This window comes from Panthera leo, chromosome C2, assembly GCF_018350215.1.
Source record: "Panthera leo isolate Ple1 chromosome C2, P.leo_Ple1_pat1.1, whole genome shotgun sequence".
NCBI classification, from domain to species: Eukaryota; Metazoa; Chordata; class Mammalia; order Carnivora; family Felidae; genus Panthera; species Panthera leo.
In genome coordinates this window covers 80,712,298-80,725,116 of record NC_056687.1, presented here as the reverse complement: position 1 = coordinate 80,725,116, position 12,819 = coordinate 80,712,298, and the positions used below count along the sequence as shown (strand labels likewise).

Below are 12,819 nucleotides of genomic sequence, written 5' to 3'. Positions count from 1 at the left end.
TGTTCTGTTTTGGTTTGGTTTTAAATAAGGAATTGGTATTGAATTTAGCTTTAGAATAGATGTTAAAATATGATATTAAATTTTTCTAATTTAATCTGTTATGTTGTTTTGACAGCTTTCCTAACAGCGATCTTTAGATTCTTAAACTGAACTCACTATGTGTTTAGTGTTAATTATTATTTAAATATGCTTCTGGATCCTATTTCTAGTTTAGAAATTCTACATCTATATCTACAAATGAAAGTGGCTTAACAGTTTCTGGGTGTGTGTTTGTATGTGTGTTCTATTTTTTTAGGTTTTAATATCTTGATTACAGTTTTACATAATGAAAATAGTTTGCCACTGTTTTCTTTTCTTTTTTTTTTTTAAGTTTATTTATGTTATTCTAGTAATCTCTATGCCCATTGTGGGGCTTGAACCCATGACCCTGAGATCAAAAGTCATCTGCTCCACCAACTGAGCCAGGCAAGCACCTCTGCCACTATTTTCTGTATTCAGAGACAGTTTATATAACATGGGAATATATATACCTTAATTTTTGAAATTATTCATCCATAAAACATCTCTGTTATTTGGAGGTGGAAAGTAGAATGGAAGTTTAGACTAGGAATAGCATTCTCTCCTTCTTCTCCAGTCATTGGTCTATTCAAGTTTTCTTCTTGTTTTTAAGTCAATATTGGTTATTTATAGTTTTTGAGGAAAGTATTTCTTTGGCATTTAAATGATCATATACTTGTTTATAATATTCTCTTCTATTTTTATACTCCTCTGTATACTTTGCTATGTTGTCTTTCATATACATTTGATTTTTTTCCTTACCTCAAGAGTGATCTTTTGGATTTTTTTTTTAATGTTTATTTATTTATTTTGAGAGACAGAGGGAAAGAGAGCAAGCAAGTGAGCAGGGAGTGACAGAGAGAGAGAGAGAGGGAGAGAGAGAATCCTAAGCAGCTTCCTAGTTATCAGCAGGGAGCCCTGTGCGGGCTCAGTCTCACAAATCATGAGGTCATGACCTGAGCCAAAATCAAGAGGGATGTTTAACTGACTGAGCCACTTAGGTGCCCTGGATTTATTTTTTAATGCTAGTGCTTTCTGTTTCCTAACTTATCAGTTTTGAAAAGTTTACAATCTGGCTTTATCTTGTTTTCTCCTTCTTATTTTCCTTGAGCCTATTTATTATTGTTTCCTTTTTGAATTTTTTGAGAGAAACACCTACATTTGGAGTTGTTTTGTTTGTTTCTCATCTCCCTTTTTAAATTACAAAAGCATATAAAGCCACAAGGTAATTCTAAATGGTGCTCTGGCAATATGATGTGGAATTCTCATTTTTCTTCTTTCGTCTCTCACTTTTTTCCTTATCCAAGGAACCCTGCCTATTTAGGCAAATGTGTTTATATTTCCAAGTTGTTTATTTGTTTCAATTTACGTCATTAATTTTCAGGGAGTTTTTTTTTTTTTTTTTCTTTTTGGTGCTGAGGCCAAAGAACATGGCCTGTATTGTTTTTGATTTGCTAAATTTATTGAGCCGTTTTTGTGACCTAGAATGGAAGCAATTAAAAATTTTGCATCATACTTATGAAAGTGTCACTTTAAATCATGTGTATTGTGTGAAATTATGATTTAAATAAATCTTTATTATGTTACTCAAGTCTTCTGTGACCTTATTTATTTATTTATTCCATTTGGCCTGTCTTAGGTTTATACTTGTACATTAAATTTTCCCACCACAATGATTTTTATCCATTTCTATTCCTATACATTTTCTGCTTTATGTGTCTTGATCCCATGCTTCCAGACTGTATCTTTTACAAAAATAAAATAATCTTTTTTACTACGTTTGTGAGGTTTTTTGTTACCTTGAATTTTACTTTTTCCAATATTAATTATATTTTAGCTCCTTTTTTTGTCATACTTGCCTCCTATAGCTTTGCTCATTCATTATATTTAACCTTTCTTTTTTTATGATCAGAAATTATACTTGAAGATGCAATACATTAATTTTGTTTTTAACTTAATCTAAAAACCTTTGCCTTTCTAAAAGAAAATTTTATCCATTCATTTATATGGTTATTATTTCTATACTAGGTATTCTTATCATCTCAGAAACCCATCATGTTTCTGTGGGTTTGTGTCTACTGTTCATTGTTGATGCTGTTAACTAATTGTTTTTTATTCTCCCTTTGCGATCAGACTGTGTTTTCTTTTGGTTCTCTATGTGATGATTTGTAAAGTCAATATACTATTTTTAGTATACTAGTTGTTTATTTAAAGCTTCTTAAACATGTGTTAACTTTATGTACCTATGTCCTTTTTAAAAACCAGGATATCGGTGAATGTACAGATCACGCACACGTGGATCCGCAGCTAAGAATTGCTTCTTTGTCGCAGAAGTGTGAACTCTATCCAGGTAGGAGCTGATGCGTGCTTGTGCTCTATGCTGCATGTTGGTCCCGGACAACTAGCTAGGTCTTTTCACAGAACTCGTGCTTTGGTGTCTGTCATTTGCCACAAAGTCTATATGACCAGCAGGTTTACTGAGAACAACTTAGCCCATCTCTGCCCAGCAGTATGGCGGTAGGCATAGGGGAGACTGCTCTGGAAGTAGCCGGGAGGGAATGTGGTGGCAAAAGGGGAAATTGCTGGCCTCTGGGTACAACACCAGCCAGTTTCCTTGTACAAGATGTCCCTAAAATCAGGTGCTGTAAATGGGGAAAGCTGCATCTCATTTTTGACCACTCAGAGTAAAAATAAGCCTTTCAATTAAAGATTTTTTCCCCTACATGTTATAATGGAGGGAAAGGGAAATACTGCAAGATTATGGCCAAGTCCTTATTTCTTATGTCAAGCGTCAGTTTTTCTCATCCTCGGAAGATAGTTGTATACATTTCCTGATGAGAAGCATGACTGAAGCTGCCTGCTCCCCGGAAAAATAGGACTTACATTTTTCCCATAGAGAATCTTTCCTTTAAGTTAAGCATTGCTTTTTGCAGTTTCCATGACAAATGCAAAAACTTAGGAAAAGTACAGCATATCAATTGAGCCACTAGTGTCTCCTGATTGAATGTTTCCCCTAAACACACTTGGCTCTGAGAAGAGGAAAAGAGGAGAGGCAGTAAGGTGAAGGTCAGACAGACAACCTCCACCCACTCACTCCTGGGCCTTGGGCTGTCATGTGATCCTCTGTAAATGACCCTGCAGGTCATGTGCAGGGGAGGTAGTAGGATACACTTCTCCTTCAGTGACACGCTTACTTAAAAGCTGATTTTTTTCAGGAGAGGATTTTATAGAACCGCCTCCCAGTATTTGCCCTGGCTGTGCCAAAGAGATACCTGTCAACAGCCCAGAGCTGGAGGTGGCTCTGAATCATTCCACTGCAAAGCTTAATGCAGAGAATAATGGAACGTTCTATTTCAAGATTGACCACGTGAAAAGTGCAACAGTACAGGTCTGTAAATTATGCTACAAAAATAGTGATCTTATAGCCGATGTGTGAATGGCTTACTAATTTTACCACTGTCCTTGGCTCTGCATTGAGAACCAGTGTCACGGTGAACAGGATTTGGGAGATTTGAATTTCAAGTCCCAACCTCGCTGCATTCTTTGTGAGTGATCTTGGAAGAGTCACTTAGAACATTTTCTCCATTTTCTCTCTGTAAACGATAGGGGTGAAGATCAAATAAGAACATATATGTCAGTCACTTTTCAAACTCTCAATCGCTCTCTAAATACTAGCAACTATTCTATAATTAACAAAATTCAGTGCTAGGAAAAGCAAGAGTCATTCTTTGCCTTTTTGGACTCATCTCTCTCTGTGGCATCACTTTGTGCCTTGGGCTCAGCCCCATCATCTGTCACTGCCCAGGCTGTCTTCACCCTCTCACCTCCAAGTCGTTTCTCCCCTACCTGGGGGACCCTTCCCTCCTACAAATGTACCCTCTGGGGATTCATCTCTCTTTCCATGCCCTGTCAATAAAGGCAAAGGAGTGTCCTGGTCCAGGGGTTAAGAGACCCAGCTTTACCACAGCACCACCAATGTCCTCAGCAACCCCACAGCCAGCCACTCAGACTCACTCAGCCCTTGTGGCCCCATCTGAAAATTGAGTGCCTGGATTAATAGATCCCAAATTCCTTCCACTCCAGCAACCTATGACCAATGTATTCATGAACAGAGTCCTATGGTAGACCTCAAAACTGGCTTCTGTAAATACCAGCTAAAGAAAAGTCATCAAAATAAAACCAAACTGTTACAGCAAGCCAACATGATCTTTATAATCTGGTGAAAGAAATATCACTAAAAACGAGCTCATACTTTTGACTTAATAATTGAATTTCTAGAAATAGAAACTAGAAGTCGTCTTTATGTACAGTGATATTTGCTGCAGCTTTAACAATAAAAGCCAAAAAGAAAAGGTAAACTGTCAAAATGATCAATAATACAGAGGTGATGAAATATGTCTGGCATGCCCTTCAAATGGAGCAAATAAGCAGCAGCTTAAAGTATCTTTCTGAGGCGCTCTTGGCGTGTCGGCAATGACCCGTGTTAAAATATGCAGTGGAAAACAAGAAGCCATAAAACTGAACACACATTCATCTTTGAAAAAGTACAGAAAACAGGGGCGCCTGGGTGGCTCAGTTGATAATGCGTCCGACTTCGGCTCAGGTCATGATCTCACGGTCTGTGAGTTTGAGCCCCGCATCAGGCTCTGGGCTGACAGCTTGGAGCCTGGAGCCTGCTTCGGATTCTGTGTCTCCCTCTCTCTCTGCTCCTCCCCTGCTCATACTCTGTCTCTCTCTCTCTCTCTCTCTCAAAAATAAACATTAAAAAAAAATTTTTTTAAAGTACAGAAAACAATGCTGAAAAGAAACAGGTGCCTCACACTATTCACAGTGGTGGTTTTTAGGTGACAGCCCAATGGGCTATTTATTTCCATCCTTCTAATTTCCTGTTTTAGTTTTTTTTTTATAACTGGAAGAAAACCCCTAAATGAATGGTATTAAAGTGAATCAAACCTGACCCTTTGATCTGTCTCCTACTCAGGCACTTATTCCTGCCCCCCCGCCCCCCGCCCCCATGTCATTACCCTCTCCCTGGTCTCACTGGCACGTGACCCACACCAAATTCACTTGGGGAAGATATCAATCTGTGCTACTCCTGTTTGTCACCTTTCCTTTGCAATTTACATCTCCGCTTCCCTGTGAATGTCCCTTATTCGTAATGTTGTCGTAGTAGCACCGTCCTCTGCCCTTTATTACATGCCAGAGGTCTGCTGTCAGGGAGAGAACCACTAATTCCCAAGCACGAATATATAGCCGTCTTAGTTGTTACAATTCTCTCTGTAAATTAGCACATCAACGTTCTAGCGTGTATGCGCTAGATGTATGCAAGGATGCCAGGGAACACCACCAGGTAATGCTGTGAATTGAAGGGATCCCACATCCCTTCTTTTGCCAGATCAATTGGGAATGTTGTGAAAATTTCAAACTTAGTTGTAAGAAATTAATCTTTGTTGCTGTTTGCCTTGAAAGAGAAGAATTTGCTCGTAGATCTTCGAGGCACAGCCTTGATGGAAGCAGCCAATTTACTAAAACCCAGTTTATCATTAAGATGACGTTGCTAAGAGCCAACCTCCAAATGACCAACCTGCCAAGTTGCTAGAGATTTATTTTATGGTTTTAGTCTTGCCTTGGCTTTGCATGTTTAGTCCTGTTTGAATGCATGTCCATTTCAAGCTGGTGTCATATTTCAGAAACTGAGAACTTCTTAAATCCTCTATTTTTCACATGTGAATGGCTGTGGTTTCTGTCACATGCTGTTTGTTTTGCCTCACCCCTGCTGCCGCTGCCATCAGTGTTCCTCCCTGCCTCTGCTCAAACGAATATACGTCAAGGATCTGTGTGTGCACATTAAGGAACTTCTCCTTTGACAAAGTCCTAGAAATGTCAAGGGATATGTATATGTCTAAGACGAATCAAATTGCCAAATTACAAAAACATTGGCAATTTTGCCAATTTACATTCGCGTCAACTGGATATTTAGACACTGATTAATGGTCTTGAGTTCTACTCCTACCAGCAGTAATTGAGGCTGCATGTTCCCCACACCTGGCCAACACCAGGCATCATCGCTGGTTTTCATCTTTGCCAACATGGGAGATTAAAAACGATGTTGCATTGCTTTTTTAAGGTGCATATCCTTGGTTACTAATGAAGTAAATGTTTTTTTTTCCAGGACAAATGACCATTTTAACTTCTTTTCTGAAATATCTATTCACGTCCTTTGCACATTGGTTTTGGCGCTGGGCTTTATATTGATCCTACATCATATTTTTCCCAGTTTGCCTTGCTACTTTGCTTACTGTGATTTTTGAGAATCAGTTTTCATTTCTGTATAGTCAAATTTAGACAGTTTTTTCCTTCCTTTAGGTTTCCTTCCTCTGCTTTTCACCTAGGAAAGACCTTCCTCATCCTGAGATCTGATGAATATTTACTTATATCTTTCTAGCTTGTTAATTTAATTTTTAAAATGCATATGGAACTTATATTGCTATATAGCGTTCTCCACTTTAAGAGCAAAACTTGGGCAGGATGGATTTAAGCAGGAAGACTTCTGATAAGAATGATACTTGATGATGATGGCAATATGGATGTGACCTTGAGGCCCTCAAACAGAAGGTCCTCCCCTCTGGACCCTGATTAAAGTTGGGTCTACAACTGTGGTTTGCATTATATGTTGTCAGCTTTCTAAGGCAACATCACATTGATCAACCCTAAGGCTAAAAAATTGGATCAAAGTATACTCTGAAATGAGCAAGAAAATTAATAACCACCAAAGCATAGACTCTAACACTCTCTTAGAACCTTCTTCACCACTTACACATACACTTGGGAGTTTTAGAAGTTAAATATTATATTCGTCTTAAGATTTTAACCATGCTTACCCAACAAGACCATGGCAGGAAAGAGGGAGGAGGAGCTTTAGTTCTTCCTACAATTCTGCTTTCCTCACCTGCCTCCCATCATGCTTTCCCCATGTTTTTACAAAGTGTAAGGAGACAGGGAAGCTGTTGACATTTGCTTTTATAAAAATTGGATTCTACTATCACTCCATAACTTCATTTTTTTCACTAAGGGTCATCCCTCCAGGTCAACAGATATGCATGATGTATTCTCTTAATGGCTACATAATCTCTTTCTCTCTCTCTCTCTCTCTCTCTCTCTCTCTCTCTCTCACACACACACACACACACACACACACTTAAATACTAGAATTAAATACCAAATACCTTGGTCTAGAAACCACACCAACTTTTCAATACCTAATAAAAACATTTTTATACCGTGTATTTTTCAAGGATAGAATAAGTATAGGATATGACATTTTAAAATGACTTAAAAAGCCACACTTGGGACTTGGTTAAAGTCAGAGTGGTTTAAAAACATGATTTTATTTTGTAAATAAATTGTGCTTCTCCTAGACTGAAAAAAAATTGGGGCCATAAATTGCTTAATGGAAGACAGCATTGTGTAATGACTAATGCTGTTGATAGAGATTAAAACAAATTCTTGGGGGTGCCTGGGTGGCCTCAGGCGGTTGAACATCTGTCTCTTGGTTTTGGGTCAGGTCATGTTCTCATGGTTCGTGGGTTCAAGCCCTGCATTGGGCTCAACACTGACAGCGTGGAGCCTGCTTGGGATTCTCTCTCTCTCCCTTTCACTGCCTCTCTCTCAACATAAATAAATAAACAAAAAAAAAAAAAAACCAAATTCTTAATATCAAAAAGAAAGAGAAGGAAGCTCAAAAATGCAAATAATTTTTCTAATTCCATAATTTCTATGCTGGTACTAACTCAGTATTTCTCAGTATTTTCAAAGAAAATGTTTAAGTTTTTCTTCCTACTTTTCTTAGATTCCATTACAACTTGCACCCTTGAGTCATTCATGAATTTTGCAGCGGTTGAACAATAAAGCTCAGAAAAATATAAAAATAGAAATTACAGTTTGATTCCACCCCCCATTAGAAAAGGAAATGAGACTAGCCATTAGCCAAATATTTTTCACATGCATACAGATTGAAAGTTTTGTTGTCAAACATTTGTACTTTTCTGTGCAACTCTCATTTGGTCAGTATATAATTCAAATGGCAATATTCTTCCCTAAAAGTCCTTAGGGTAAAAACATATGATTTATTAAACAATATTAATCAGGCTCCTCCTTTGTGCTAATCTTCCAGGTGGTGGCTGGAAAGAAATTTTCTATTGAGTTCACAGCCAGGGAAACCACGTGCTCCAAGGAAAGTAATGAAGAGTTGACAGAAAGTTGCAATACCAATAAATTTGGAGTGAGTAGTAACACAACTGTATACTTGTTCCTTGGAAACCTTTTTGATGTGTTATACTTGTTTAAGCATCTCATGAATAACACTGTTCTCTCTTTTGACTTCTGTTTTCATGGATAGAAAATTCTAGACTGTAAAGCTGAAGTTTATGTGATACCTTGGGAGAAGAAAATTTACCCTACTGTCCACTGTCAATCACGGGGAGAGGTATGATTCTCATTACAGTCAGCTTGGGTCAATGTTGCTCATTCTGAAGTCCTATTTGGGGGTTGGAAATAAACCATTATTTAAGTGAATTGGGAAACTATCTTCTTAAATTGGGGAGAACTCTCACATTTCTGTGCTGATCTCTTTATGGCTAGAAATGAGAGCAGCAGCCCTCTTAACTACTTGTCACGCATTGTCAGCATCCCATTGTCAGTGCGTACTCTCTTGGCAAAGTGCACACCCTGCTGGGAGAGTTGACACAAGCTGTGTACCTTCGAGGAGAGCCTGAGACGAGGCACAGCTCTCCAGTGCCCACTGCTAATGTCTAAGGAGCTCTGGAGAAATGCAGATCTCAGCCCCACTCCACATCTACTGACTCAAAATCTGCATTTAACATGATCGCTATAGGATTCATACCCATGTTCAAGTTTGGGAAGCACTGGTTTGCATCGTTTTTTTAATTTGTAAAAGATCCCTGGGAGGTAAGTGAGACTTTCCCCATTGTCAATGTTATGATACTAAATATTACAAAGATGCTGAGGTCCTAAGGTGAATAATAACAGTATGAAGTGCATCTCTGTCCCAGACTCACACATATTTTCCTCCTGACACCTCTATGAGGCAAGTGCTATTATTATCCTATTTACAGATGGGAGAAGTGAAGCCAGCGATGCTTGGATTCAAATCTAGATCAAATAAGAACCCACCCTATTCACTGTCATGCTGATAACTAGTAGGGTCTGACTGGTGTGACGCCCAAAACCATGCTCTTTGCACCGCCAGACATTGCTTCCAACCATCACATTCTCACAGGTAGTGAAATTGTAGGTAGAAATAACCCACAAGTCCGTATCTTCAATGCATTCGGCCTCTTCTCACTCTTTTTCTGACTTAGGTTTTTGCCATGTGTATGTACGTATATAGCCTAACACAAACATTATACAAAGACTGCATTTCAAGCTTGTGAACATGTCCTAATGTGTTTCAGTCCAACAAAGTCATTGTGGATATACACTCCCTAGATATTCAGCTCATAAAAGCCCACATAGGACCTTTTAGGATAAAGACAGTAATTGTGCTAAAAGAAACAGTATCGATGAATAAATAATGTGTTGTGGCGTATATAATCATAGACTTAGAAGGTACGCTAGAGATCATGTAGTTCAACCACCAACTTTTCCAGATGAAGAAAAAACTCTCCAGCTTAGATTATTAAGAACAATACCCACAAATTATAAAATCAATCAAAAGAGGAAAAAATACTCATTTCATCCTCTTTTCAATATTAATATAGTGTTTAAAGTCTGGTAGACTTGCCCCATTGTAAACCAAGATAGCGTTGCCGAGATTCAGTCCCTTCTGTCTTCATTGATAGTATGGTTTTCACAGTAATGCATTCATCTTAATATTTCCTGTTTAGACCACATTGATGAAAAGGCCTCCAGGTTTTTCACCTTTCCGATCAGTACAAGTGGAGAAAACAAAAGAAGGAACAACTGTAAGTCCACCCCACACTTCCATGGCATCTGTACAAGATGAAGAGCAGGATTCAGGAAAAGAACAAGGACCCACTCGTGGGCATGGCTGGGGTCATGGAAAGCAAATAAAACATGGCTTTGGCCATGGCCATAAACATGAGCATGACCAAGGCCATAGGCACAATAGGGGACGTGGCCTTGGCCATGGACATCAAAAACAACATGGCTTTGCCCATGGACATCAAAAGCAACATGGCTTTGCCCATGGACATCAACAGCAACATGGCCTTGGTCATGGACATCAACAGGAACTTGACTATGATCTTGAACACCAAGGGAGACATGGCCTTGGCCATGGACATCAAAGGGGACGTGGCCTAGCCCATGGACATACCCATGAGCATGGTCATGGCCATGGAAAATATAAAAATAAAAGAAAAGACAATGAAAAGGACAATGGTTGGAGAATAGAGCATTTGGCAAGTTCTTCTGAAGATAGTACTACCTCTTCTGCACAGACACAAGAGAAGACAGAAGGGCCAACACCCCTCCCTCCCCTAGCCCAGCCAGGTATAGCAGTTACCTTGCCTGACTTTCAGGACTCAGATCTCATTGCAGCTGTGATGTCTAACACACCACCAACTCCCACAGAGATTGATGATGATTGGATCCCTGACATCCAGATAGAAAAAAATAGCCTTTCATTTAACCTGATACCTGACTTTCCAGAAAAAACCTCCCCCAAATGTCCCGGACGCCCCTGGAAGCCAGTTAATGGAATGAATCCAACTGTGGAAATCAAAGAATTTCATGATTTTGATCTCTCTGATGCTTTGTATTAATTTATGCAGCCATGAGTCTTTCTTTAGCATGTCAGCATTCCTTCCCTCCACTGTCTAAATATCTTGATACAATGCACTGAGAGCCATGAAGCTTCAGAACAGCCTAGAAAGAAGGGGTGAGACTCCCAGTGGGGACACCGCCAATCTCTGGATGACATAAAACTGTGTGCAGAACCCTAAATCCTCTCTGGGACTTCCTCAGAAGTTTTCTTAACTAGCACAGAAAATGGACAAACTGATGTGCCTTATGGCCTGTGGCAATTTGCTTTTCTGATGACGAGTGTGTACCTTAAAATGCATGCCATCGATTTTCGTACAAAGATTTGTGACATTCTGAATAAAGTGTGGCATCTGATCCCTGAGCACAAGTGCAAATAAGGGAAGTCAAGAGACTGAATGCTGAATTTCTTAATGGGAAAAAAATAAAAATAATAAAACCTCCAGAGGTTATAAAGAGGGACAAGAAAGAAAGCCAGCGTGGCCAAAGAGAGGATAGGGTGGAAGTAGATGAACTGATTTTCTGTTTCCAAAAGGGCTAGTTACACTACTCCCACATGAAAAAGCTGTCCTGATAAGTCTCTTTCTGGGTGACAGTGTTTCCTGTAAGCCCATAATCTCCGTTTAGTCATTAAGGAGCCTTTGCAACAAGGCTTTCAAATAGGAGTTTTCTGCCTGTTTATTTGTTGTCCAGACCACATCAAGTAATCCTTAGTTTTTAGCAGCTCTGAGTTTAATGATAAGGATGGAAAGCAGAAGAAGGAATATAGAGGCAGGCTTGCCAAGGAAAACCTTTTTTTAATCATTGACAAGGGAATATCATAAGATGTGATGCAAATTTCATTCAGAAATTTTATGAGGAAATTCCTGTCTGGCCTCCCTTTATGATCAGATCATCTTTTTGCTGTGACATTGAAGGTACTGATTTTTGCAGAGGAGAACAGTATGATCAATGTGATTGTCTCCAAGTGCCTTATACCACGAGGAGGCATTTATTTTCTAAGCCTTGCTATGCTTTTGCCTAGGGAGACAAGATAGGGGTTTAAATGGCTGCGCTTACTGCGGATGAATGTGTCCCTGCTACTTCGATTCATTGGATGCATTTGAACCTCCAAGTTCTTATTTCATTTCAAATATCATCTGTACTTTTAAATAAAGAACCGATGATGTCAGGAAAAAGTTTCGTCTTGTCAACTGGTGGCTTCACCTTTCTTTTACCGAATGATAGCAGATTAACAGAGTTTTACTATACTTACAGAGGCACCTAAGGCCCTGCGAATACATGGGCCGACCTCGGGAGGCAGGGGCCGAGCCAGCAGCTGGGAGTGAGGTCTCTTGACCAGTGGGCAGAACCTTCACGCCTGGCCCAGTAGCCCCAACAACCCCTATCACCAGCCCTGCGTGGAAGGACAAGAAGATGGGATACAATTTACAGAGAAGAATGCCATTTTACTGTTCTGTTGCTGGGTGAAATAAAGTTCAGTCTTGATGCTCTCGTTCCTGGTGGTCTTCTTTTGGCCACACCATCCTCAGCAAAACCCAGTGGGTGGGAGAGCCAGTGCTACGGCTCTGCCATGGAAACTCATAGCCCAACTCTAGAGCGTCCTTGCTAACCAGGGCAGGAATCCTTTAAGTGAGGCTTTGCTAACCAAGACCTCCTGATGGGTGCTCAATACAGGGTTAGCGGGTCAGGTTTCTACCAGCAATCTGAGGGCTCTCTCTCAGCCTTCCCTTCCTCCTCCTCCTGATTCCCAGCCTAAACCTAAAGGTAATTTCATTTTATTATTGGTTTTTATGATCCAGATAATTATCAAAAAAGAAAGAAAAATCTTTTGTTAATATGCTACCAACTTCTTATCAGAAAATACCTAATTTCAAACACCTTTTGAAGAAAGGTAAAATTATCATTTTGGTCTGAGGAAAGGAGAAAATAGGAAGCCAGTAGAATAAAAAGTGATAA

At 39.4% G+C, this 12,819-nt stretch overlaps 1 protein-coding gene across 3 annotated transcripts in view; it reads left to right on the top strand.

Annotated features, from left to right (window-relative positions):
- KNG1 (kininogen 1) overlaps positions 1–12,355 on the top strand; it is a 28,314-nt gene extending 15,959 nt beyond the window's left edge. The window contains exons 6-11 of one of the 3 annotated variants that reach the window (XM_042903345.1): positions 2,323–2,407; positions 3,273–3,445; positions 8,231–8,338; positions 8,456–8,542; positions 9,963–10,040; positions 12,118–12,355. In XM_042903345.1, coding sequence (XP_042759279.1) covers positions 2,323–2,407; positions 3,273–3,445; positions 8,231–8,338; positions 8,456–8,542; positions 9,963–10,040; positions 12,118–12,198 — 612 coding nt within the window. In that variant the 3' untranslated portion in view covers positions 12,199–12,355. The other 2 variants (XM_042903347.1, XM_042903346.1) reach the window with 2 other exon arrangements.
- Positions 12,356–12,819: the final 464 nt, after the last annotated feature.